Genomic DNA, 27,003 nt, shown 5'->3' with positions numbered 1-27,003 from the left:
AAAACCTGTCTCGAAAAATCCAAAAAAAAAAAAAAAAGATTTAAGTCAGTTAAGGGCACTTTCATGCCTCACACCATCTAACATGGCAAAATGAGCTCTTTCTTCCAGTGTCTTCTGCCAGCTCAACTGTCACCTGCCCTATGAAGCCTCAGTTGTCTGCTTAGGAATAACCTGTTGCCATTCTTAATGATTAAAGAAATCCTGTGGTAGATAAAATGGCAGAAGTTAGCCGGGCGATGGTGGCGCACGCCTTTAATCCCAGCACTCGGGAGGCAGAGGCAGGCGGATCTCTGTGAGTTCGAGACCAGCCTGGTCTACAGAGCTAGTTCCAAGACAGGCTCCAAAGCCACAGAGAAACCCTGTCTCGAAAAAAAAAAAAAAAAAAAAAAATGGCAGAAGTTAACTCCCAGACTCACACAAATTGATAAATGCCTGTCTTCACTCAGTATCTTACAACTGTATACTCAGCTGCATGTGAGACACAAAGATAAAGTGAGCAGGTTAGGCCATTGGCTGACCAGGGCCTCTCTGTCCAGCCTGCCATCATCACCCCATTTGGCAAGGGAGGCCGGTGAACAGCCTGAAACAATGATGTGTGATTGCTGGAAAACACAGAAAGGGGATTAGGACAAGGTGGAAGGTAGGAAAGTTGGATATGCAACATGCATAGTGGAGATAAACAAGATATGATCATGGTCTGAAACGGAGCCTAGGGCTAAGTGAGATTTGGGAAATATTCATCTCATCCCAAATGCTAGGGTGGCTGTGGGTGAAAGCCTCATGCTGCCAGGCAAGAGGTCAGAAAAAGCAAATAGAAACAAGCTATCATGGAAAACTAGAGTGGCATACTACCCAATAGCAACAGTTCCATGGGCAAGGTAGTCAACTTGTTCAATATAGATGCCAATTGAAAAGCACAGGTAGGTTGTAGAGATGGCTTGGCAGTTAAGAGCACTGACTTCTTCCAGAGGACTAGGTTCAATTCCCAGCATCTACATGACAGCTCACAACTGTCTGTAACTCCAAGACACCCTCACATAGATATACATGCAGGCAAAATACCAATGCAAATGAAATAAAATAAATAATTACAAACAAGAAAAGCGCAGGCATCAAGCCCTCTCTAACAGAGCAAGCTGTGTCCATGAAGGTGGGCTCACCAGACATCCTTGTTGTCCTGTTAGGTCAAAGACCAAAGGATCAAGCCAACTCATACAAATGACCAATGATCAGACATCCTGTGGAAGTTTCACTGCTATAATCACACAACTAATGTATACTGAGAATCTGGCCAGTGGAGGGACACAGGACTTCTGCCTTTGCCATTGACCGAGGACACAAGCAGATGATAGGATGATGTGGTCGCACAGAGACCACAGGAGGCAGTCAACTTCAAAGCTTTATTGTACAGAATAGAGGGCCACACTTCAGCCTGCTCACCTCCAAACTTTTAAATTGCTACCGCTCTGAGATCCTGGTGACCTCCTTCATGATCTCCACTGGAGTTTGAAGAGAGTCTAACCACGAAAGCTCAAAGCTTCCTTCCTTAAACACAGGCAGTATATTATATTACAGTTTATCTTTACATTGAAGATGAAAACCACATTGGAATTTATCATTAAGCTAAATTTATTTTTTCTTCTTAAATGTCTTTGCTACATACTTTTAACTATTCTTGTGACTTCTTGTCCTTAACTTTGTGGTGTATACAATGTCTTCATCCTGTATGGGAAGAGAAACATAACTCCTAAATAATGTGAAGAAACCATTTTTGTGACCAGTTTAACTTTACAAACCCCCAGTTCTTACTAGGTGTCATTCAGGTCTTCCAATCTAAAAATTAATTTTGAGGGATGGAGGTACTTTTGTTTTTTTTGTTTTTGCAGAGGACCTAAGTTCAATTCCCAGCACCCACGTGATGGCTCACAACCATCCAGGGAATTGGATGCACTGTTCTGAATGCTGCAAGCAGGCAAGTGATTCACATACATACAGACAAAACACTCACTACACATTTGAAAAAAGAACCTAAAAGTGTTTTTAAAAAATAAATAATAATTAAAGTTGGAAACTAGTTTTTTACAATGCTTACCTTAAAGCTGTTTTCTCCTAAATATTTTCTTATTTAGCTTTTTAAACATAGATTTTGTGCTCTTTCATAAGTTTCTAACATAGATTACATGGTTCACTTAGTTAGAAAGCATCAAAAACTGAATCTGAGCCGGGCGGTGGTGGCGCACGCCTTTAATCCCAGCACTCAGGAGGCAGGGGCAGGCGGATCTCTGTGAGTTCGAGGCCAGCCTGGTCTAGAAGAGCTAGTTCCAGGACAGGAACCAAAAACTACGGAGAAACCCTGTCTCGAAAAATCAAAAAAAACAACCAAACAAACAAACAAAAAACTGAATCTGAAAGTGGCCTGGATGAAAACTTAAGAGTCTTAAAGACAGCTTCCCACAGACAGAGGACAGTCACTGTGTCCTGAGTTCTCGTATGAGGCTGCAAGAGTATAGTGAGTCACTAGGCGGTGGTGGCACACGCCTTTAATCCCAGCACTCGGGAGGCAGAGGCAGAGGCAGGCGGATCTCTGTGAGTTCGAGGCCAGGCTGGTCTACAAGAGCTAGTTCCAGGATAGGCTCCAAAAGCTACAGAAAAACCCTGTCTTGAAACCCCCCACCCTAGCCCTCCAAAAAAGAGTATAGTGAGTCTTCTAAGGCAGTAGAGAGAGCTACCTGATAGGGATCAAATCTACAGAAAGCAAAAGATGCCAACAGCCTGTCAGAGCAAATGAACAGAAATCCTTGTACTGATAAACACAAGACACACCCAGCACAAATTAGGAAAAGTGGCCGGGCTGTGGTGACTCACGCCTTTAATCCCAGGCGTGATTAGGAAAAGTCAAGGGTGATGCTGGGCATACTTTAGAAGCAGTTTTTTGTTTTGTTTTGTTTTGGTTTTTTTTTTTTTTTTTTTTTGATTTTTCGAGACAGGGTTTCTCCATAGCTTTTTTGGTTCCTGTCCTGGAACTAGCTCTTGTAGTCCAGGCTGGCCTCGAACTCACAGAGATCCGCCTGCCTCTGCCTCCCGAGTGCTGGGATTAAAGGCATGCGCCACCACCGCCCGGCTAGAAGCAGTTTTATGGGTGATCATGAACAGTAAGAAAAGGAGAGACAAAACAGGAACTCTAGAAAATATGAGGTTCAACGTGGATAGAAGATCTTGATATGTGAATGCTGCTGAATTCTTGAAGACAATGACAGGTAGCTGCTAACATGGGTTGACTGTACACATGATAGAAAAGCACACATATCAGGTGAGAGGCTTGTTCCTCTAACACTCTGGCAGCATGGGGCCCTGGAAAATACATACACCCCACATATGCAGTTTCTGCATCTATGGACACACAGAAGCACATGACTGGCAGATAGCAAAGAGTGCAGCCCTGGAAAAAACTTAGCATGTGTAGAGTCCCCTGGGTGCTTGGAGGTGAGGAGAAGAGGCCTGAGTGCCTATGACATGATGACCTAGCCTGATCACCTTCAGGGTTTGGCAGCTGTGTTCAGGATCATCCAAGGAAAGACTGGCTTTTACTCCTTCCATTTCATTCTGACAAAACACTACTTTCAAAATTATGAATATATGCTTATAGTTCCTATTTAGAGTGAGAACATGAAATGCACTGTTAACCCTATAGGGCTGAGGGGAAGTGCTGTGGGACAATGGTCTGTATCCTGTCAACTATATTTTAAATAAATGCTGATTGGCCAGTAGCCAGGCAGGAAGTATAGGCGGAACAACCAGACAGGAAGTAGAGGCAGATCAATGAGAACAGGTAATTCTGGGAAGAAGGAAATCCGAGTCTGCAGTTGTAACCCAGCCACAGAAGTAAGATGTGACTGCCTCACTGAGTAAGGTACCAAGTCACATGGCTAGCATAGACAAGAATAATGGGCTAATAGAAGTTATAAGAGTTAATAAGAAGCCTGAGCTAATGGGCCAATCAGTTTATAACTAATGTAGACCTCTGTGTGATTTCTTTGGGACTTAACGATTGCCGGAACCCGGCAGGACAGAAACCCCCAACAGAGAGCAATTGCATATCACTCCCACAAAAGCAACTGCCCACCCTATCTTTAACTTTTCCTACAATACAATGTAACCATGACACTACCTGACAATACGCGAGTACTTACAGTCCATTAGCTTAGATTTATGTGGTAAAACGACATACTCCCTACTGAATAAAATTTACCTACTTCTATTTGCCTAGGAGACAGCCAGTTCTGAGTTTATTCTGCCTTTTTATTTTTTTTAACCAGACTTATTCATTTTATATCTGAGTGGTTTGCCTTCATGTATATATGTGGACCACGTGCTTGTTTGGTGCTCAAGATCAGAAAGAGTATAGAATTACAGGTGGTTATGTGTCACAAGAGTCCTGAGAATTATATCTGGTTCCTCTGAAAGAGCAGTCAGTGCTCTTAACTGTTTAGCCAACTCATCAGCCCCTGTTCAGCTGTTTTAAAGGATGACTTTGGAGGTCTAGGCCACCTTTGTTTTAGTTAAGTATTGCTGACCTAGAGAGGCTGAAGATGTCATCTATAACCATGATAAGCACCATTAAACCAGAGAGTGACATCGGATGAATGCACAGCTCTTCTGGAATAAAATCTTCCATAAGATAACTCACTATTCAAAGAAACCACAAGAAAGTAGGTGGTTTGGATGCTGGCTTCTCCCACTAGCATAGCTGGGAGCTGCTGGCGTGTTCTGATTTGCCTTTGCAACCTGGGCATAAGTATCAGAAGATTCCCAGTCTTGCAGAATGTAAAACAAAAGGGGCTTACCTTTTTTGGAACTTTTATATCTTTCTTGGCACCCCGAGTTACTTTTGGGTTAGGTTCACTGTCCAAAGTGGCTCCAGTTTTTCTGGATCTCAAAGACCTGGCATCTAAATCTCCAGAGACTCCTTTCTCTTTCTGAGTCTTCAAGATTTTTGCACCAGTCTCACTTGTTTTCTCCTCTGCTGCACGAGGCTGGGGAATCTCACTCTGTCCTCCAGACCTTAAGCACGTTCTTTTCCCACTGACTTTGCCCCTAGATGTAGACTTCTTGGCTCCATCATCTGTGTTCTGAAGCTCTGTCTCCTGGGAGCTCTTCATGGTCTTCTCATTTATCTTCATCCCATCCTTCTCTGTAGATGCACCAACCTTGGGCCTTGGATGTTTTTCACTGGTTTTCTTTCGGTATCTGGAGGGCAGAGGCATTTTCTAAGAGAATGAGAAGACAACCACAAGATGAGTTAAACTCAAGATCCATTAGGAAAAAATAAAATAGTAAACTAAAGGACCACAAATTTCATATTGATTAATTTACCAAGAGTCATTTAAGATATTTAAGACAATGCCTCAGCTACTTTGGTCCTATGGAAAAAAATCATCTCTGATAAATTACAAATTCAGGGTGACAATCATATCAAAATACTTCAGTTCACACTATTAAAGAATGCCCATCATACAGGCAGTAAATGAGTTTCTGGTCTTTTAAAGACAACCAAGGAACAAGGGCCTGAAATCTTTGATGGATGCCATTCCTTCTCAAGGATGTATGTTCCAACCTTAGCACTAGTGTTCTTATTAGAATACTGTCACATACACAGAACTATACTGCCCACCTGTTTTTTGATTAATTCTTCAAACTGAAGATACATGCAATTCATTCAGTCCCTGACAACTACTACAGCCACTTTTCCAGACAGGGAAAGAAACTCTTAAGGCATTAGTCTATTCCTTGTACAAATCCCCAAAGGACACGATACATCTGTGAATAAGTCCTGCTATGCACCCACTATGTCCATCCCTGTTACCTGATCTGGAGGGGTTGAGTTTTCTACTTGGGCTTCCTCTTCTGTTATCTGCTCTTCCACTGGTTCAATTTTGCTTGACATGATTCTCAGGTATTTCATCTTCACAGGCTCAGGTGACACGCGCCTCTTGCTGGGAGCAGCCCTCTGTTTCTTAGGTGCAGGTTTCTCATCTATTGCTTCCTGCTTTGGAGTCACAGAGCACAACCCCCTGGTTCTTGGACCGCTTCCACCTCTTGCAGACTTCCTCTTGGGGGACAGAAAAGTGTTGTTTTTGCTTTGTGATTCTGCAGGGTCTCTGGTATCCACCGACATTTCCACAGTTTCCACAGTGTCCTCTTTAGAGGCCCTTAGCACTCTCCTGCTTGTTCTCAGAGGTTTTATGGGGTCTGGCATTTGCTGTATTGTGCTCTTTAGGGTACTGGTCTCATGTCTTAGTTTCTCAGTGTGCTCTGATATTTGAATTATTTTTTTGGAGTCACCCAGGACTTCAAAAGGTTGGACCTCATTCTTATGTGCCCTTAGCTGCCTCCTGCTGCCAGTTACATTGGCAACTGTTTCTAATAGCTGCTCTCCAGACTCTTTTGAAGCTTGGGTGTCTTTGTCATCAATTTCAGGGACCTTGCGGGATCGTGTAGTTTGCCTTGATGTTGGCACTGTCTTCTTCACTACTGAAGGTTCTTGGTCCACCTCTATTTTCCCACGTCTTGTCCTAAGACGTCTTGGTGAGGTCTGGAGGTTGTCTGCTTGCTCTGGTTGTAGAGAATCACAGGGCACTCTTGTGAGTCTTTCATCACTTGCTAATTCCTCAGTGTGACCTGGAATTTGGACTGGTTCTATGGGTCCAGTGACTTCCCTGGGTACCCTCCGTGGCCTCTTGCTGACAGGCACACTTGCTACTGGGTCAATCTTCTGCTCTGTAGACTCTTTAAGCTCTTCAACATTTCCACTCTCACTCGTGGGCTCTTTGAGTGTATTCCTGGTTACCCTGCCTCGTGGCTTTCTCTGAGCTGTGGGCTCTTCTTTCACACCCACTTTGCACAGTTGTATTCTGAGCTGCCTCTTTGAGGATGCTGAGCTTTCCTTTTCTTTTGGTTGTGGAAATTCACAAGATATTCTTGTGGCTGTTTCCTCTTGGATGCTGGGCATCCAAGAGGGTTGGGTTTTCTCCTTAAGTGTCCTTGGTTGCCTCCTCCTGCCGGTTAAAATTACAGCTGGGTCTTGTTTCTGCATTGAAGATTCCTTAAACTCTTTGACATCTTTGCTGTCATCCACAGGCTCTTTGCATGTGTTTCTGGTTTCCCGCAACACTCTTGTAGTCTTTCTTTGTACTAGAGGCTCTTTCATCACACCCACTCTCCTGAGTCTTCTTCCTGTCTGTGTTTCTGAAGTTGTGTCCACAGGCTCTGGAGATTTGCTGGGCATCTTTGTGGTTTTGTCAACAATCACTGGCTCCACTGCCAAGCTTGGAGTTTGGTAGAGCTCTTGGAACTCAGGCAGATCCTCAAGGGTCTGTGCCTTTTCTGCTCGTGCAACTCGTTGCCTCTTGCTGCTGGGCACACTGACTGCTGTGTCCAATTTCCGTTTTACAGATTGCTTCCTTGTTCTAATGCCCTTGTCTTCACATTCAGGTACTCTAGATATGTCCATGATTTCCTCTGACATTTGCGGAAGCATTCTGTCTCCTGATAGTCCACTTTTCACACATTCTTTCATCCGTCTAGTTCTGGACTGTCTCTGTGAGGTTACTGAAGTGTTTATTGGCTCTGGTGGCAGAGATCTGTGGGGCATTTTTGTGAGCTTATCACCTGCCAATGAATCCTTGTCATGGCCTGGTGTTTGGAAGAGCTCCTGGAGACCAGATAGGTCTTCTGGGAACTGGGACTTTTTCTTACACGCCCCTTGCTGCCTCTTGTTGCTAGTTACATTCACTGCTGGGTTTAATATTTGAGCTGCAGATTCCTTTAAATCTTTGGTTCCTGTGACATCATTTTCTGAAAGTCTGAGTACATACATGTCTTCCTGTGCTGAACACCTTCGTTTATTCAGCGGAGAGAGTTGTTCTCTCACATCCGCCTTACCAAAACCTGTCTTGGACAGTCTCTTTGTGCTTGCTGGGGTTCTGACTGGCTCTGCTTGTAGAGATTCCAAAGACACCTTTGTAGTTTCCCCAACAGTTACTGGGTCACTGGTACCAGCTGGAGTTTGGAAGAGTTCTTGGAAGCCATCCAGGTCTTCTAGGGGTTGAGCCCTCATCTTAGGTGTCCGTGACCTTCTCTTAGATCTTGCTGAATTCTCTGTGGAATCCAATTTTTGCTTTGGAGTTTCCACAAAGGCTGTGGTATCATTCTCTTTGAGCACTGGTGCTATGGCTATGTGCGAGGCTCTGCCTAGCAACTTTGTTCGTTTCCCAAGTGCTGAAAGTTCTTCTCTAACATCATCCTTATAAAGACCTGCCTTGGACAGTCTTTTTGTGCTTGCTGGGGTTCTGACTGGTTCCGGTTGTAGAGATTCCAAAGACACCTTTGTAGTTTCCCCAACAGTTACTGGGTCACTGGCACCAGCTGGAGTTTGGAAGAGTTCCTGAAAGCCATCCAGGTCTTCTAGGGGTTGAGCCCTCATCTTAGGTGTCCGTGACCTTCTCTTAGATCCTGACGAATTCTCTGTGAAATCCAGTTTCTGCTTTGGAGTTTCCACAAAGGCTGTGGTAACATTCTCTTCGAGCACTGGTGCTGTGGGTGTGTGTGAGGTTCTGCCTGGTGACTTGGCTTGTTTTCCAAGTGTTGAAAGCTCTTTTCTCACATCCGCGTTACTAAGACCTGCTTTGGACAGTCTCTTTGTGCTTGCTGGGGTTCTATTATGTGCTGATTGTGGAGATTCCAAAGACACCTTTGTAGTTTCCCCAACAGTTACTGGGTCACTGGTACCAGCTGGAGTTTGGAAGAGTTCTTGGAAGCCATCCAGGTCTTCTAGGGGTTGAGCCCTCATCTTAGGTGTCCGTGACCTTCTCTTAGATCTTGCTGAATTCTCTGTGGAATCCAATTTCTGCTTTGGAGTTTCCACAAAGGCTGTGGTATCATTCTTTTTGAGCACCGGTGCTATGGCTATGTGCGAGGCTCTGCCTAGCGACTTTGTTCGTTTCCCAAGTGCTGAAAGCTCTTCTCTCTCATCTGCCTTATCAAGACCTGCCTTGGACAGTCTCTTTGTGCTTGCTGGGGTTCTGAAATGTTCTGAAGAATCCAAAGACATTTTTGTAGTTTCATGAAGAGTCACTGAGTCTTTATGAGTAGCTGGTGTTTGGAAGAGTTCCTGAAGATCAAATATGTCTTCTGGGGACTGAGACCTTTTCTTATGTGTCCCTCGCTGCTTCTTCTTGCTGCCAGTTACATTTACTGATGGGCCCAGTGTGAGAATTCTGGATTCCTCCAGATCCTTGTTCTCTCTCCCATCATCTTCTTGAAGTCTGGATGTGTGTACAATCTCCCCTACAGCACACCCAAGCATATTCACTGAGGAGATCTCTTCTCTCATATGCTCTTTTCCAAGACTTGTCTTGGCTAGTCTCTTTGATGTTTGTAAGGTTCTAACAATTCCTGGTTGTGGAGATCTCAAGGACATACTTGTTCTTTTGTTACCAATTACTGGATCAGTGCTGTGGCCTGGTGTTTGGAAGAGTTCTTGGATGCCATCAAGGTCTTCCAGAGGTAGAGCTTTTACCTTAGGTGCTCTTCTCTGTCTTGTAAACTCAATTACACTTACTGCAGTCTCTAGTTTCTCCTTTGAAGTCTTCCTAATTGCTTGTATTCCTTCATCCATTTGTTCTGATGCTGTGGGGGCTTTGCCTGGTGACTGCTTCTGGAGAGCTGAAAGTTCTTCTGTCACATCTATTTTCCCGAGACTGATCTTGGGCAGACTCTTTCTGCTGGTGTGGTTTCTAAGTGGTCCTGACTGTGGAGATTTGGTGGGCATTTTTAAAGTTTCACCAATAGTCAGTGAATCCTTAGAATGGCCTGGTGTTTGGAAAAGCTGTTGGAAACCACTCAGGTCTTCCAGGCATGGTGTCTTATCCTTAGATGCACGTCGTAGCCTCTTGCTGCTAGGCAAACTAGCTGCTGAATCCAGTTTCCGCTTTGCAGATTGCTTTGGTGCTCTAATGACATTGTTATCATTTGATACTTGGAGTGTGTCTATGGCCTTTTCTATTTGTTGGCATTTCTCCGATTCTGAAAATTCTTCTTTCACTTCCATTTCACCCATTGTTGCCCTGGACTGTCTCTTTATGCTTCTTAGGGTTATGGCAGGATCTGGTTGTGGAGAATTAAAGGACATTCTTTTGGTTTTGCCAACAACCAATGGGCCACTACTATGGTCTGGTGTTTGGAAGAGCTCCTGACAATCAGGTAGGTCTTCTAGAGATTGGCCCTCTTTCTTAGGTGTTCTAGACTGTTTCTTAGACCCAGTTAAATTTCCTAAAGACTCCAGTTTCTTAGTTGAAGTTTCCATAATTTCTTTTATTCCTTTTTCCTGCTGCACTGCTGATGTGGGTGTGCGTGAGGCTCTGCCTGGCGACTTTGTTCGTTTCCCAAGTGTTGAAAGCTCTTCTCTCATATCTGCGTTACCAAGACCTGCCTTGGACAGTCTCTTTGTGCTTGCTGGGGTTCTGACTGGTTCTGGTTGTGGAGATTCCAAAGACACCTTTGTAATTTTGCCAATAGTCACTAGGTTACTGTCACGAGCTGGAGTTTGGAAGAGTTCTTGGAAGCCATCCAGGTCTTCTAGGGGTTGAGCCCTCATCTTAGGTGTCCGTGACCTTCTCTTAGATCCTGTTGAATTCTCTGAGAAATCCAATTTTTGCTTTGGAGTTTCCACAAAGGCTGTGGTATCATTCTCTTCGAGCACTGGTGCTGTGGGTGTGTGTGAGGTTCTGCCTGGCGACTTTGTTCGTTTCCCAAGTGCTGAAAGCTCTTCTCTAACATCATCCTTATAAAGACCTGCCTTGGACAGTCTCTTTGTGCTTGCTGGGGTTCTAACTGGTTCCGGTTGTAGAGATTCCAAAGACACCTTTGTAGTTTCCCCAACAGTTACTGGGTCACTGGCACCAGCTGGAGTTTGGAAGAGTTCTTGGAAGCCATCCAGGTCTTCTAGGGGTTGAGCCTTCATCTTAGGTGTCCGTGACCTTCTCTTAGATCCTGCTGAATTCTCTGTGAAATCCAGTTTCTGCTTTGGAGTTTCCACAAGGGCTGTGGTATCATTCTCTTCTAGCTCTGGTGCTGTGGATAAGCGTGAGGTTCTGCCTGGCGACTTTGTTCGTTTTCCAACTGTTGAAAGCTTTTCTCTCTCATCTGCCTTATCAAGACCTGCCTTGGACAGTCTCTTTGTGCTTGCTGGGGTTCTGACTGGTTCCAGTTGTAGAGATTCCAAAGATACCTTTGCAGTTTCCCCAACAGTTACTGGGTCACTGGTACCAGCTGGAGTTTGGAAGAGTTCCTGAAAGCCATCCAGGTCTTCTAGGGGTTGAACCCTCATCTTAGGTGCCCGTGACCTTTTCTTAGATCCTGTTGAGTTCTCTGTAAAATCCAGTTTCTGCTTTGGAGTTTCCACAAAGGCTGTGGTATCATTCTCTTCTAGCTCTGATGCTATGGGTGTGTATGAGGTTCTGCCTGGAGACTTTGTTCGTTTCCCAAGTGTTGAAACCTCTTCTCTTAAATCCCCCTTACCAAGACCTGTCTTAGACAGTCTCTTAATGCTTGCTGGGGTTCTGGCCAGTTCTGGAAGTTCTGGATATGGTGATTTATTGGATATTTTTGTGATTTTGTCACCAGGGACTGGTGATAGAAAGAGTTCATGGAAACCAGTCAGGTCTTGCACGGGCTGAGCCTTCTCTTTAGCTTTTCCTACCGGCTTCTTGCTGCCAGTTACAGTCAGGTCCAGCATTCGATTATCAGATTCCTTCAAAGCTTTAATTCCCCCGTGTGCAAGTTCTGGAACTTTGGGAGTATGCCTGGTTCCTCCTGACATGTGCACAAACTTCTTTTGTTCAGAGTGTTCTTCTTTCATGTCTACTTTCTTCCCAGATGTGCTGTGCCATGGTTTTGTGCTTGTTTTGGTGTTATCTGTTATAGGTTGTGGGGTTTTGCAAAGGACTTTGTTTTTATTATCTCCTATGGGTTTGTCTCTGCAGTTTGGTGTTTCGAAGAACTCCTTGAGACTAGCTGGGTCTTCTAGAGGTTGGGTCTTTCTATCAGGAGTCCTTGGCCAGTGCTTCATGTCCGCTTTCTGTTTTGTAGTTTTTTGACCATCACTTATTGGTGTACTTTGTTTGTGCATGGATTCCTCTGGTTTTTCTGTGGTTCCCTTTTCTTGATTAAATAGTTCCTCAGCACAGGCTGCTGTTTGAGTGACCATCTGACTTCCTATTAAGTCTTTCGCTGGCTTCTGCTTCCTGGCACTTGATCTCATAGCTGATGTTTTATCTGGATCTTCTTTTAATTCAACACTTTCCTTGAATCTTTGTGAACACTTTTCACTGTCCTGTACCTGTTGATCCACTTCTTGTCCTTGCAGTGATGTCTTCCTTAAGTATCTTATTATGATGCCCTTGGCAAGGTCTGCCTCTGTGCTTTCATTCATACTTTCTGCAAGTGTATGTCTGAGTTCTCTGGACCTTCGTAACTTCCTCACACTGGATACTGTCTTCAGAGGCTCTGTCACAGAGTCTGGAGTCTTCTTTGCAAGGTGAGTAATGTTTTGGACATTCTCAGGAGTTTGCACAGTGTTTCCATTTTTGATGCTTCTCCGTCTTAAAGTAGGACTTGCAGAATATTTATCAGACGGTTCCTTTGCTGCATTCTGAATACTGGAGAGGGCATTTTCTCCTGTAGGTAACACAATATAATTATACAATAAACGTATTATTTTCACCATCTAAGGTCTAGCATTTTATCTTTAGGAAGTGTATAAGAACAAATAATTTTGTTTCTTATATAACAAGCTACTAGATGATCTAACAACTGTTCTATAATGTTATTTGATGATAAAGCAGGGCCATTGCAAAGTGTCTTCTAAAAGCTGCCATGACATGTGATGTGGATCTGAATACAGACAATTTTTGTTCTGAAGCATCAGAAAGTTATTTATTGTCTTGATTCACTAATGAAGTAACAGGTTCTATTGTGTATGTTTAGGGTTCATTATCAAACTCTATATGTAATCAACAATGACCTTCTGATCCTCCTGCCTCCACCTCCCAAGTACTGGGATTATAGTCATCACCACACCAAGTTTTTGAGGGAACTAGGAACTGAACCCAGATTTTCCTGCATGTCAGGCAAGCACTCTACCAATTAAGTATCTCTATCCTTGCAGTACTTCTTAATTTGTGTAATTATATATGACAGGTCAAGTATACTGTTTGTGCTTCCATCATCTTTTAACAAAGAAGTTAAAAGCACACAGACATCATTTAAACTTATTAACTGAGTCAGTAGTTCTTTGTACAAAGCTAGGTCAGTAACTAGTGTTAGTAAGACTAAAAAGACCGCTGAAAAACAGAACAGAGAAGATGGAAATGGCATTTCACCAGGAAAAGCTATTGTAAAGAAGTAATACAATACTGTCAAAACAAAACAAAACAAAACAAAAGCATCTTGAAGTTCCCATTCAAAAGTGTAAGAGTGGTAACAGACAAACAAACCAACCCAAAATCTCTGAGGTGAAAGGCAGAGGTTTGTCTCCTGAATTAGTTACTTGAAGCTGTTTTTCAGGTAAATTCTCTGAATTGGAGAGAATGGAGCCCATGTCACTCATCTGCTGCTGCTTCTCCTTCACTGGAGTCTTGAACATTTCAGTTAGTCCTGATAAAGGAAAATATTGAAACCATGGCTTACATTATTCCATTCCTCATATAGGACAAGTTAGATGACAGAGAAGCTCTCAGATTCTAGGTATGTATCATCTCATTAAAATAAGGATTTTGTTAACATGCTCATTTAAAAATGGGGGAGCAATGAGAAGACAAATATATCCAGTTTATTTAACCCTCTCCTAAGAAAAAGGAAACCAAGTGATTTAGTTGACCACTGTGGTCTTCTAAACTAGTTCCCAAAAATAAGTCCTGGCAGGGGGACAAAAGCTGGATATGGGCACCTCTTTTCAGGAGACATTCGCCAAGAATCCACAACCTAAGGGCCTTGTTCTATGCTCAAGAAATCCTAGGTTTCTCAGGATCTAAATCTTATATACAAATAATATGTGCCCACATTTTAGAATATTGACAGAACATTGACCATTTTCAGTGATATCAAGAACACACACACATGCACACACTTTAAGTGCTATTCCCATTCACTTTAAAACAAAAAGGCAGTAGTGACATAACTCAATATGAATGATTAAACTTTCTGAAAAGTTAATGTGCCATGTTCCTGTCTTGTGGCCAACACAGAATGAGAAGTTGAGTTGGCACTCACTACAGAATGGGTCTGAGAACCATTGAGGTCCCATCCACACTAGTCTGTTAAGCAAGTCTTTTTCCATAGCCTTCTGTGTCTTACTTGAAATACTTGAAAGGGTTTACTTTCTATTGTTTTAAAATGGAAGTTGCCAAGCCATGCATAGTATCATTAAGAAGGTAGGAGCAGGCAGATCTCTGTGGGTTTGAAGCCAGCCTGGTTAGTTAAGACTCTGTTTCAAGGGGGCTGGAGAGATGGATGGCTCAGAGGTTAAGAGCATTGCCTGCTCTTCCAAAGGTCCTGAGTTCAACTCCCAGCAACCACATGGTGGCTCACAACCATCTGTAATGGGGTCTGGTGCCCTCTTCTGGCCTGCAGGCATACACACAGACAGAATGTTGTATACATAATAAATAAATATTTAAAAAAAAAAAAAAGACTCTGTTCCAAGAAAAAAGGAAAAGGGTATGTGTGTGTGTGGGTGGGGGTGGGGGGTGCTATCTACACCAAGGGATGTTTTCATTGTTTTGCCATAGGTTGTCTGACTCTAAGAATGGGTCTAGGAGAAAGGAACATTTAAGACAATCCATTGTCTCAGGAATAGTATATTTAAAATCTTATTTATCTTTGAGTTTTTTAAATAATATATATATATATTTCATCACACACTCATAATTTATAATCGCACAATACACTTAGCTACTTTTTTGCTTTTGTTTTTTACTTTTATAAAGATAAATGAATTGATCCAAATACAGTTCTTTTAGGGGATACTCACAACCATTATATACTGAGGTGTTTGGTCATTTTCAATTCCTAATCTGCAAGAAATAAAAATAAAATTCTACCTGCTCAGTTCAAATATTCTCTTCCAAATTGTATATCAAGGAACCTGAAATAAATCTGCTTTCTTGAGAGTAAGTCTAAGCAGCCAGTCACACTTTCACTGCTATTAAAGCAGAGTGGAAACAGTTCAATTATCAATGGCTTCCTCTTAGCAAGCAGTTAAGCTCTGTAGAAAGAAAATGAATCTTGAAGAAGCATTAATATTGCTCTAAACCAACCGATTCCCTGTGTTCAGCTATCATCAGTGCAACTCCTCTAAAAGTTAGTAAAAGAGTCCTTTGCCCTCACACCACAAAACACCTTTCCATTTTCTATACGCATGCGGTTCACCAGAGGGTATAAACTTGAGATTTCCATCCCTGTTTCCTGTAGGACACAGAACCCCCAAATAAACAGAGACCTGCCCTCTACTTCCAATCCACTTCATCTTTGAATATTATGACACCAGAAAGCTAGCTCGGCTGTAGTCACATTCACTGCTGCTGAGCTCCCAGCTGTGGTTCTCAGGTGGTTGTAAGGGGTGGGGTGGGATGGGGTGGAGATAACCACCACTAAGGAAGTCACAAACAGAAGGGCCAAGAAGGCTGTGACTACAGGCATTCAGGTTGTGTTTACCTGACAGATCTTCACTGAAGTCAATTTTTTGGTTTAACATCAAGTTGTTCAGCATTTTGTAGGGCCGAGCAGGCATGCTTACTTTTTCAATCTGAGCTCTTCCTATTACAATGGTACAGGGAGAGTTTGCATGGCCTGTGCTAAACTGATTGTGAAGGTTGCTTGTAGGTTTCTGTAGACAAAAACGAGAAAGACAAAATATCACAGCATGAACAATATATGCTTAAGACAATTGAGAATAAAAGTGGTACATGGCTGGAACACTGTACCTTGGGAGTATTAGGTCTTCTTTGTCTTTTGCTCGCCTGCTTTTGAGGAACATGTTTTACAACTTTTGTCTGTGCTTGTTTCGTGCCAAGTTTTACAACATCTGCCCATGATTTTGCAACTGTCAAAAAGAAAATATGGTGAAACTTTTCAAAACTCAGCATGAAAAAAATTGAGCTCGAAATATTTCACCTAGGACATCACTAACCAATCAAGTTGGCTTCAGAAGCACCACTCCTTCTTTTGGAGGAAATCATCTGTAAAATGTCATGCTGACTTCGGCTGATAGATGCTCTCTTGGCAGGCAGGTTGCCACTCTTCCTGCTTGCTTTCTTGGGAGTGTCTGTCTGAGGTAAGGATTTGCTGCCACTGGAAGCAGGTGCACTCCTGCCTGATCTGCGTCTTTGATCATTTGGGCTTGGTAGAGTTATTCCAGGAGACTCTCGTTTCCCTGGTGACTGAGGTCGTTCCTGACAAGGCAGAATTATTTATGAGAAACCTGACCACGAGGCAACGTCTCTGTAGTGTCTATTAGAAACCTTTACAACAAACCATGTAGCTTTTAAAGCCCGTCTTTCAAGGATAAGAAAGGGCCAATTGTCCCATTCATTTAAGCAAAGGAAGGGAACATACGCATCGGAGGAGTCTGAACTGAGGTATTTCTGGTAGACAGAAATGGGGACATCAGTCAGTAAAACAAGGCACTCTGATTTCAGCTCAGTCAACACCAGCCCCAAGGTCTGCATAGAAGAGACTACTCACTTCTGTGAGGTGAAACTTCAAGGTAGGAAAGGATTAAGCAGGCCTACCAGGCCTTTTGGGACTAACAGAATAAAGCTGACCAAAGCCCTTTTAGGAAATTGAGCTATGCAGCCATACCAAGGAAAAGCAATAAAACAAAGGGCCAAAAGTCTAAGGAGCTGAACGTGCAGAAGAGAGATGTTTTAGCAAAAATTATCCCTCCTGCAACCTCAATGCCCTTATACTTCCAGAAGAAAACAAAATACTTGTGATTACATATGCTGCTGTCTTCAGATTCTTTTAAATGGTATCGGTGTGACCCAGGAAGTTATATGGCCTTGTGGGTGTATCACAGTTTTCAAAGGGAAAGTGTCCAGCATACCACCTCAACTCCCATATGGTTGAGAGCCCATATGGTTGTTTCTGAGCATGCAGTAAGCGGTAGAAAAAAAGGGTCTCAATTGCCATTCTACCTCTGCCTGGATTTTGGGTGGAATGTGGACAATCTGTGAGCCATGAGGTATAAACACAATGTCACTGTTCAGCTTACCTTGATAATTTTCTTCAGGACTGATGGAGTGTGAGGAGCAAGTGACTTCCTCTTGGTCGGTGTTTCTCCTCTTTTGAGTGGTGTATTAGGAGGCAAGTTTTCATCAAATAACTCGGGTCTCAGATGACCACCAAAGGATACACGTCTTCTCTTCAAAGACATTCCCTCACTCTTGTCTGAAGTAAGGAATACAGACATGAAAAGAACAATATAAATGACATGCCAGGACTTGGGATTTAATTCAAACTAGCATTAGAAAGTAAGGCTTTGAGGAGATACTGAAACATGGCACCCTTATTCATAAAACTGATCAAAGAAGAGCAGCCTCAGAACTTCCTAAAAGACCTCAAGAGAAACCAGATGCATTACACTTCAACTGACAGAACCAGGGTTCTCCTTAAAACGGGAAATTGCATATGAAATAGCTTAAGAAAGGTATCTGTACCAGAGGTATCAGACCCTGAGCAATGGCCTGAGGAACTCAGTAAGACATAAATATTTAGGCTAGACAAGACTTGCCTTATGAGTAAACTATATGAGTAGGAAAAAATCTCTAGGTAGTGCCTTTGGACAGTTCATGCAACCCAAACCCCATTATACAACTTCGTAAGCAGTCTACATAAACCCCTTGTCCAGGACAGACACTCCATTATAAAGCTCAGTGGAATACTGGCTGTTGGGTGCAAGTGTCACTGAGGGATAGCCACACCAATGGCCACCGGCAGAAACTATTCCTAATATAAAGGTTGTGGTATTGAAGTCTGGAGACATTTTATTTCTGTAAGCCAACATGAAACAGGTATTTAGGAAGATGCCACAAGGTTACTCACTATGTAGCCTTGGGTTGCCAGTTCTTCTTTGTAACAGAGATAGAGAGAAAGCTTTTTCTAGGTGATGAAATGGCTCAGAAGGTAAGGGTGCTTTGCTGCCAAGCCTAAGGACCTCAGGGTCATCGGTAGGACCAATATGGCCCATGGTGGAAGGAGAGAACTGACCCCTACGAGCTGTCTTCAGATTCCTGCACAAGATCATGGCACATGCTTACACTCCCTTTCCCCCATATACACAAATAAGTAAATAATATAAAAATTTAAAAACAAAATGTTAATGTCTTGGAAGCATGTAGAACTTTGCTGGTGTAGAAACCTGAGTCCATTCAATGTCTATAATAAAGTGCTTGTAACAGACTGAAAAGATGTGAACATCCAAGGGCTACTATGTTCAATGATGGTCAAAGGACTGCTCCTGATTTATTCCCAAGAACCAATCTCACAAAATACAACTGGTATTCAGAACCAGGCAGTAAGTAAAAAGCCATTATGATTATACCCCTTACTTTGTAAAAGAAAACCACATTTTTCCTGACATGGTTCCTGTGATGTGGTTCCCTCCTAAACTAGCTAGCTACACCACCTCTGTTATCACTCCTTATAAAAGGCAAAGTCTTCAGTACCCGTACACCTTGTTAACTCATAACATGTAGGGAAGATATTAACCAATTAGGGAAAGTAGATCTACAGTTACACAACTTACTAATGGAGTCACCAAAATTGCTGATATCAACGGAACTAAGACCAGGTAGCCCAGAGTAAATTTGCCTAGCTGCTGTGGCCAATTTCTCAGGCTTGCTGAAGGAATCCTTTGGAGTTTTCTTTTCGTCTGAAGCAAGGTGATGAGTTGAAGAGAACTGGCTTTGTGTTTCCGCAGACAGCACTTCTATCTTTGCAGGAAGACTCTTCCTCTTTTTGGAAGAGATGTTTTCTGGTTTACCAGCAGGGCTGGCAGCACCTTCAACTTTCACTGGAGTTTGGTTTCTAGTTGCCGGCTTCCTAGGAGTGACTATCTTATAATCTGCCTTGGCACCTTCACTTTCATTCAGATTCACAGATTCTCTTCTGCCACTAACGTGGGACTCTTCATTCTTAAGTTGCTGTGAATTCCGCAAAGGGGTCTTCATTTTAGCAGTCTCAGAGAGCAAGAAGCTGGAACTCAGAGCCTCTGTGGAAGTCTGAAGAGGCCCCACAGCACTACTCTTGTCCTCAGTCCAGATCTTTCCTACTTTGGGTGAAGAGACTGCAGGACCAGGGGTGCTTCCACTGGATTTTGCTCTTGACTTGCATGACACCAATAGCTTTGTCTCCCATGTTTCTTTTCCTGCTGCACATTCAGGTTGTGGTTCTGACTTCCTATGAGACTGTTTCTGTGATTTTATATTCAACTCTTCCTTCATTGACTGATAGAGTTTCTCAAAGGGAGATTCATGTTTCTTGCTGTTGCTAAGGCTCTGTGCAGGAGAAGACTTCAGTTCCCTGGAACTGTTTCCTGCAGCCCTGGACTTCTTAAAAAGAACATCAGAAGTGGGCTCTTCTGTGTTTCTGCCACTGTGTTGTTCTACATGCCCTGAAGAACAGGTATTGGATGGATCTTGGGTAACACTGTCCTTTGAACCACCTGAGGCAGAACTGTCTCCAGAGAACCTCTTGGCATGCACCAAAGATCTTCTTGAAGCAGTGGTTTTTGAAGTGCTGGCATCTTGATCTTTTCCATCTTGGCAACAAATATGAAATAAGAAACAGAAGTTCAACATTTTCTCAATGACTAACATTTCTGGAATCCAGTACCTTATTTTAGATTGCCTTATAACCTAGCTTTTCATTTAGTCGACAAACGACTTAATTCCTTTTTTTTTTTTTGGATTTGAGACAGGGTTTCTCTGTAGTTTTTCGTGCCTATCCTGGAACTAGCTCTTGTAGATCAGGCTGGCCTCGAACTCAAGAGATCTGCCTGCCTCTGCCTCCCAAGTGATGGAATTAAAGGCGTCCGCCACCACCACCCAGCTACTACTTAATTCCTTACACTTGTCTTATAATGTTGTTTCCATCCAGAAAAAACACATTAGCTTTGAATAATGAGTGATGTAACAAATTCCACCAACAATTCAAGATTAAATGGACAGCTAAAAAGGCAAGCACTAGGGAAGAAGTTACCCAGCTATCTATCTGCTTTGGTTTGGCATGTTTGGAACCAGGCTCTTAAGAGTTTAGAAGACCAGGAATTTCATGCCTGTGTACCCATGATCCCACCCTTGCCAATGTCATAATGATCTGATGCTGACATTCCCACAACAGGAACCAACCAATACCAACCAGGATCATCAGAGAAGCTAGCTCCTGAAGCTTGCTGCACCGGTTCCTATAATTAGGGAAGATAAGAATAGGAATTTAAGTGCCTTCTTAGTGTGATCATTTTGAAACAATGAAGATATTCTTCTTATTAATTATATTCTTTAGCAAAGTGCTTCTTCATGACATTTAGATACTTGAGAAACAGACCCAAGTGACTTAAAAGTGATATGACCTAAACATTTCTTAGCAGACTTAAGAGCTTTCTTTTTTCAATTTTAAAGTTTATTATTTATTTATTTATTTATTTATTTATTTATTTATTTATTTATTTGTGTGTGTGTGTGTGTGTGTGTGTGTGTGTAGGCACATTTGTGTGGGTACCTATGGAGGCAAGAACAAAATGTTGGATCCTATATTAGCTGGAGTTACAGGCAGTTGTGAGTTGCCCAATGTAGGGGCCAAAAACTGAGCTTGGGCCCTTTGGAAGAGTAGAGAGCATTCAATCTCTCTAAGCCATCTCTCCCGGTCCCCTCTCCTAGTACATTTTCTAGAATGTCTTCCAATATCACATGAAGGAAGACAAAAAGTTAAAATTAAGTTCATCCATCTGCTAAGTCACCACAGGCACAAAACTATAGATGCCATAGTTTCACCAGAAACTAGGAAGCTTCTTCAGCACTCAGTTTTCATGATGTAATTATTTTAGACACACAGAGGTGGACAGGCTCAATGAATAGGAGACAAAATGAGTCATGAGCTGTATCTTTTATTCCTGTTAGGTCTCAAACCCAGGACAAATAGCCGAGGTGCCCATCAAAGTGAATGCTGGCTACCAGGTTCTCCCAGCATCCCTGTCTTCTCTACCCATTACAAGATCCTTCTGGCTGGCATACCCTACCCACTACCCTAAACTTCTCTAGTCCAAGGGCTAGGCTGCCCTCCCAAGCTACTCTGGCCCCTATATAACTCAGCTGTTTTAGCTATGCTCTTGGCCCAAGCTGTCCCTCTTTTGTGGGAGGCTCTTTTCCCCTCCCCTTTCTCCTCACATGGCCCTGGTCAGGGCCATGATCACTCTGGACTCTCCCAGAAATCTGTCTTTGCCTATGGTCTCAAATCTATAATATACCTCTTCCACCATGCCTAGGAACAGCCATATTCTTCCTTTTTTACATCTTTTTTTTCATTCAATTTCTATGTATTCAGACTATTCTAACCACAGGCTTTTGTAAAATCACAACACAGTCTAGTGGAGTACAATATAGACAAAGTTAGCACTCTGTTTTTGAGTAGCAAAAATAAATAAATAAATAAATAGATAGATAAGGTTTTAGTTAGTTTTACTATGTTCATGATCAATTAATAAGTTGATTTCCTTATTTTATTATATATGTATGCTATAATCAGAAGCCATTCTTGGCCACCAATTTAAGAGTGAGAAATCAGTTGTTAAAACATGTAAATGAGTCCCCATCCTGGTAAAGGAAGAGTCAAACCTGAGTATCTCCCCTCACCTGTCCAAATGATTTTCCTGGAAATCCCATTGATCTGCTTCCATCCTTTTGATTTCCGTTTTCATACCTACAACACAGAGAATCCAGCATAGGATTTGAACCTCCAGGTTCAGGGGTTATAGATAGAAACCATGGAACAAACTTTAGGCTTTGTTCCTAATATTACCTTAAGCCAAGAAATTGGTTTAGTTTAGGAAAATTTTTTTTAGAAAAAACTATGTACTAAAATCTTACATAACAGAAAACTAACTACAAAGCATGTTTTAGAATTATGATCACTGCTTTTCCCAATCTGTCTGGAGGAAAGGCACATCTTGGGAAGATGGCATTAGATCATGGCAGATCTTGGTGGTCAGTTCATAGCCGAAACCATTTACTGTGTACAATGAAACTTTGGTACCTCACAGAAGTAGCCTGATTTGACTTTAGTTGCCATCTATGTAAGATCTAAAGACAGGTAGCATCTGGAACCCTCTCCCAAGTATCATCTTGTTGAACTAAGCCTCTTTAAGAGTCTAGTCAAATTAGAGACAAAGGACATTTTATGAGAACTTAAAGGTAAATCCATCAAGATATTGGATCTAAGAAAATAGTATATTTAAAGACAAGTTACTCAACAGCAGGTTCCCAGAAACAACAAAAGCCATAAGAATTATAAGAGTTGAAATTAAGGGATAGAAAAGCTGTGCTATGTGAGCACTAATCAAAAGGAACTGAGTTTACTTGTATTTATCATCCAAAGGAATCCTAAGGCAAAAGATATGACAAGCCAGGAGTGGTGGCACATGCCTTTAATCCCAGCACTCGGGAGGCAGAGGCAGGCGGATCTCTGAGTTCACGACCAGCCTGGTCTACACAGTGAGTTCTAGGACAGGCTCCAAAGCCACAGAGAAACCCCTGTCTCGAAAAACAAAAGCAAAAAAAAAAAAAAAAAGGTGACAAAAACAGAATATATTTTAAACAACAAAGAATTCTGTGCATAATTTAGAATTATGTCCAGGAGTCCACAACCATATAACCTGTGTAGAATCAAATATAAATAAAACAAAAAGTGATAAATTAAAAAAAACAAGTTCTCAGTGGGTGATTTAAAAATATCTCTTAAACTATTAAGCAGGGAAATATAAAATATACTAATAATAGAGAATTTAACAGCTCTATAGTTAGAACAGTGCATTAAGTAGCTGCGGAACACTATTTTCAAATACAGGAAGCGGGTAGGACATTTGATCACAAAGAAAGCCTTGACAAATTTCAACAGGAAATCACTCAAATGCTCATCAAGAACAAATAAACTGTGAACACTCTTACACATTACTGCAAATATTGTGACTGTTAATGAAATTCCTATACCGTGAGAAGAAACAAGCCAAAGGTGCTCAACATGCTGCAAATCAAACACACACACACACACACACAGACAATAGTATCAGTCAGGCACAAACACATGGAGTTTTACATTATGGTGTTTAGAGGCCCACCAGCAGGTAATATGACTCCAAAGATACTTCTCTCTTACAGACACCATGTAAGAGAGAAGTAATAAGAGAAAAGAAACAGTGATTAAAAAGAGCGCAAAGAAACGTGTAGAAATGTCCCGTGACTTGGTAGTGTATTAGTCTGCTAGGACTGCCACAATCACAACACAGACAGAGTGGCTTAAGTGACAGAAATGTGCTGCTCACGGTTCTGGCTGGAAGTCCAAGGCTTCCTCTGGGCCTCCTTGACCAGCAGCCTTCTTCCTGCCTCTTCACAGTGCTTCCCCTCCGTGTACTTGCTCACCTGGTAACTCTGGCTGCTAATCTTTTCTCTTTATAATGACACCAGTCATGGGGGTTAGGACTTCAGTCCAACAGCCTCAGTTTAACATAATTGTTCTTTAAAGGCCAAAAAGCTGGGAATTTTAAGATGTGCCATCAACACTAGAAAAGCAAAAACAGGAGGACTCTTGGGCTTGGCTGACTAGCCAGTCCAGCCTACTTTGTGATTAAAAAAGGGACCCATATCCTGAGGACCACACCTAGGTTGTCCTTTATTCTCCATAGGCACAGGTGCAAGTATCTATACACACATCACACACACACACACACACATCACACACTCACCCCATGAGATATTCCCAACACCCATCAACACCAAAGAAGGACCACAGCTGGACTAGTACTAGTTCATGATTAAAGAGAACACAGCATTTAGAATTAACCCCATTAGTTTTCACCTACCTAAAAGATCGGTCAATGATTGTAATTATATCTCCATGCTTCAGCTGCACAGGCTCATCTACAGTAGCCCCATTTACTTGTGTTGGATTTGTGGAACTGAAATTATGCAATATTGCCTACGAGCGGAGAGGAGAGGAAAATACTAAGGATTTGCTTAAAATCAAATCCAAAAGCTTTAAAAGTTGATTTCCAAAACCCACTTACCTGCTGGTCATTGATTTCAATTTTACAGTGCTTTTTTGACACTACAGGCAGTTGGATACGAATGTCACATTCAATACTCCTTAAAAAAAAAAAAAAGGTAAGGTTTTTATGGTGTGTGTGCAACAACAACAAAAAACCCCACCAACCTCAAATTAAAAAAAAAAAAAACAGACAGAATGTGACTAACACACTGAGACTGTAAGTGTAACGACAGACACAATGACACAGTACTGCCTAAGAAGTCATAAAGGACTATTAAAACTTCTAGTACTTCAGAATTATATTAGAAAACACTAGAACACATAATCAATCACCTTTCAAATAAATAGCTATACTAGGCAGGGTGTGGTGACACACACCTTTGATCCCAGCACTGGGTAGGTGGAAGCAGGAGGATCTCTAAAAGAGTTCAAGGTCAGCCTGGTCTACAGAGCTAGTTCCAGGATTGTCAGGGCTACACAGAGACAAAATAAACAGCTATACTTACAAGGCACAAATAATGGAGCACTTTATTATCAGTTTAGGAGAACTTTATAATTAATGTTTTCATATAACAATATGGGGCCGGGCGGTGGTGGCGCATGCCTTTAATCCTAGCACTTGGGAGGCAGAGGCAGGCGGATCTCTGGGAGTTCGAGGCCAGCCCGGTCTACAAGAGCTAGTTCCGGGACAGGCACCAAAGCTACAGAGAAACCGTGTCTCAAAAAACCAAAAAAAAAAAAAAAAAAAAAAAAAAACAAAAACAAAAAAAACAAAACAAAACCAATATGGGTATTTAAGAAAGGTACTAGCATAAAATGGTAATTAGTGCCTCGGTTTCTTCATATACAAACGGTCTACACCAGTACCCATTTGCTATTCAGTCATAGTTGTGGCACAGTAAATCCACATGAGTTTTTCACTATTGTTTAAGAACCATACCATGTTGACAGATTCAAATGTTCTCACATTACAAATAGTAATCCACAAAAACTGTCTTTCTAGAAAGCCAGCATTGTGGTGGCACTGTCAGACCGTTTTCCTATGAACCTCTACGGCAGTGACCCTTTAATACAATTCATCATGTGGTGGTGATCCCCAACTGTAAAATTATTTTCATTGCTACTTCATAACTAATTTTGCTACTGTTATGAATAAGAATGTATATCTGTGTTTTCTGATGGTCTTTTGGGTGGGGGTCGCAAACCACAGGTTGAGAATTGCTGCCCAGGAGTGTAAGTGTATTACTTCCTATAAATACCACACAATCAAACATTAATTGTGTTTAAAATTTTTAAAGCTTGCAAACAGTATATTTAATTAATATTGCAAAATAATCAAAATGAATGACACTTGTGGCAAGAATATTTTTTTCTTCTGAACAACAACAACAAAAAGCTATGGAAAGTGACAGCATCCTTAACTGTCAAAAAAATGTAGGCTTTGGGTATCGAAACACAAGGCAGAGAGACTATATCTTAGATTCCAGTTTTACTGAGCAGAAAAGATGACGACAGTCTATACTTCTTAACCTAAATACTACAGACGTAGACCAAGGAATTCCTCAACACCCTGTTCACCGTCAAACACACCAAGTCTCTCTCCTCACTCAGCGGTACTAGCTACAGACCCCTCTCCCAGGGTGACAAGAGGTCACCAGACTTTGTCAAATGTCTCCCCGAGAACTACCATTCTCCCTTGACCCCCAAATCCAAATCTCCATCTTCCTGCTGGACACTCACCCTATGTGACTGACTGATCTTAAGTGTCAGGCACCATATGGAACCGTGGGGACGTAATCAGTAACAAGGCAGCCCTTGCCTCGGAGCTTAGTCTACTGCGAAGCAGACGAACAAAATTCTGAAAAGTAGTCACCATCTTCGTGGTGTTAGGAAAGACGAGCTTTCCTTTCACCTTCTCGGGTAACATTTAAAAATCTGCAGGAAGGGCCGTAAGGGTCACACTTGGCAGAGGTGGCAACGCAAGCAACAGCTTGGAAGGCCTCAGGGCACAGCGTTATTATCCGACCCGCGGGGGAAGAGAAGGGAGAAATTCTCCCAGAGCACCCGAGCAGCGCGGGAGCGGCGGGGCACCGACGTCAGCTTGGCGTCCACCGAATGTAAAACCCGGGTTCCATTTGGGAAGCTCCCGGTACCCGAGCATGACTTCCGAACACCCTACAGGGCCAGCCCGGTCAAGCGCGAAGGGCGACAGGGCCGCGGCCCGGGATCACCTAGGTTCCTCCGCGCGCGCGCGCGCTCACCTTCCGAACAGGCAGGAGCTGAGGGTCAGCGGGAAGTGTGCGCCGTCGTCGCCGCTCCGCTTGATGGTGACCAGGCGAGCCGAGGACGCCATGGTGCGCCCGGCCGTCAGTCTGAGACGAGCGACTGCGGCCGAGGACCGAGTGGCCTCTCGGTGAAGCTCGCTGTGCGCCCCCAGCCGGGACTGCTCCTCCGCGGGTCCAGTCCGCGTCAGAGCCGTCGGCTCCTCAGCCGCGGCGATCCCACCGCGGCCACCCGCGCCCCTCGCTCCGCCCCGACCCGCACACCCGTCGCCCGCCGCCCGAGTGCCCTCCTAGGAAGTTCCGCGCCAAGTCTGCCCGCCGCGCCCGCCCGATTCAAACGAAAACGGAG

The 27,003-nt window shown here is 42.7% G+C and overlaps 1 protein-coding gene across 1 annotated transcript; it reads right to left on the bottom strand.

Moving 5' to 3' along the window:
• Positions 1–1,393: 1,393 nt before the first annotated feature.
• Positions 1,394–26,725, bottom strand: Mki67 (marker of proliferation Ki-67). The gene is made up of 14 exons (XM_057779373.1): positions 26,634–26,725; positions 24,392–24,470; positions 24,188–24,303; positions 21,966–22,032; positions 20,476–20,521; positions 18,863–19,876; positions 17,330–17,505; positions 16,247–16,508; positions 16,041–16,159; positions 15,772–15,943; positions 13,558–13,713; positions 5,864–12,735; positions 4,845–5,267; positions 1,394–1,722 (listed from the first exon to the last, which is right to left on the bottom strand). Exons 1-14 carry the CDS (start codon positions 26,723–26,725, stop codon positions 1,666–1,668), a joined length of 9,651 nt encoding a protein of 3,216 aa, XP_057635356.1. The 3' UTR covers positions 1,394–1,665.
• Between the last annotated feature and the right edge of the window lie 278 nt (positions 26,726–27,003).

The sequence above is a fragment of the Chionomys nivalis genome, chromosome 8 (assembly GCF_950005125.1).
Source record: "Chionomys nivalis chromosome 8, mChiNiv1.1, whole genome shotgun sequence".
Lineage (NCBI taxonomy): Eukaryota > Metazoa > Chordata > Mammalia > Rodentia > Cricetidae > Chionomys > Chionomys nivalis.
Note: the sequence above shows the minus strand (reverse complement) of the source record. Positions and strands in the feature narration are given on the sequence as shown.

Excerpts from the sequence above, each read along its gene's own strand:
- Mki67 (XM_057779373.1), bottom strand. The coding sequence starts at position 26,725 with ATGGCGTCCTCGGCTCGCCTGGTCACCATCAAGCGGAGCGGCGACGAC. Across the intron at positions 16,509-17,329 it reads TCCTGAAGAAAATTATCAAG|GAACGACCTCAGTCACCAGG; the intron begins GTAAGCTGAACA and ends CTGCCTTGTCAG. Across the intron at positions 15,944-16,040 it reads GAAGACCTAATACTCCCAAG|AAACCTACAAGCAACCTTCA; the intron begins GTACAGTGTTCC and ends TTTTGTCTACAG.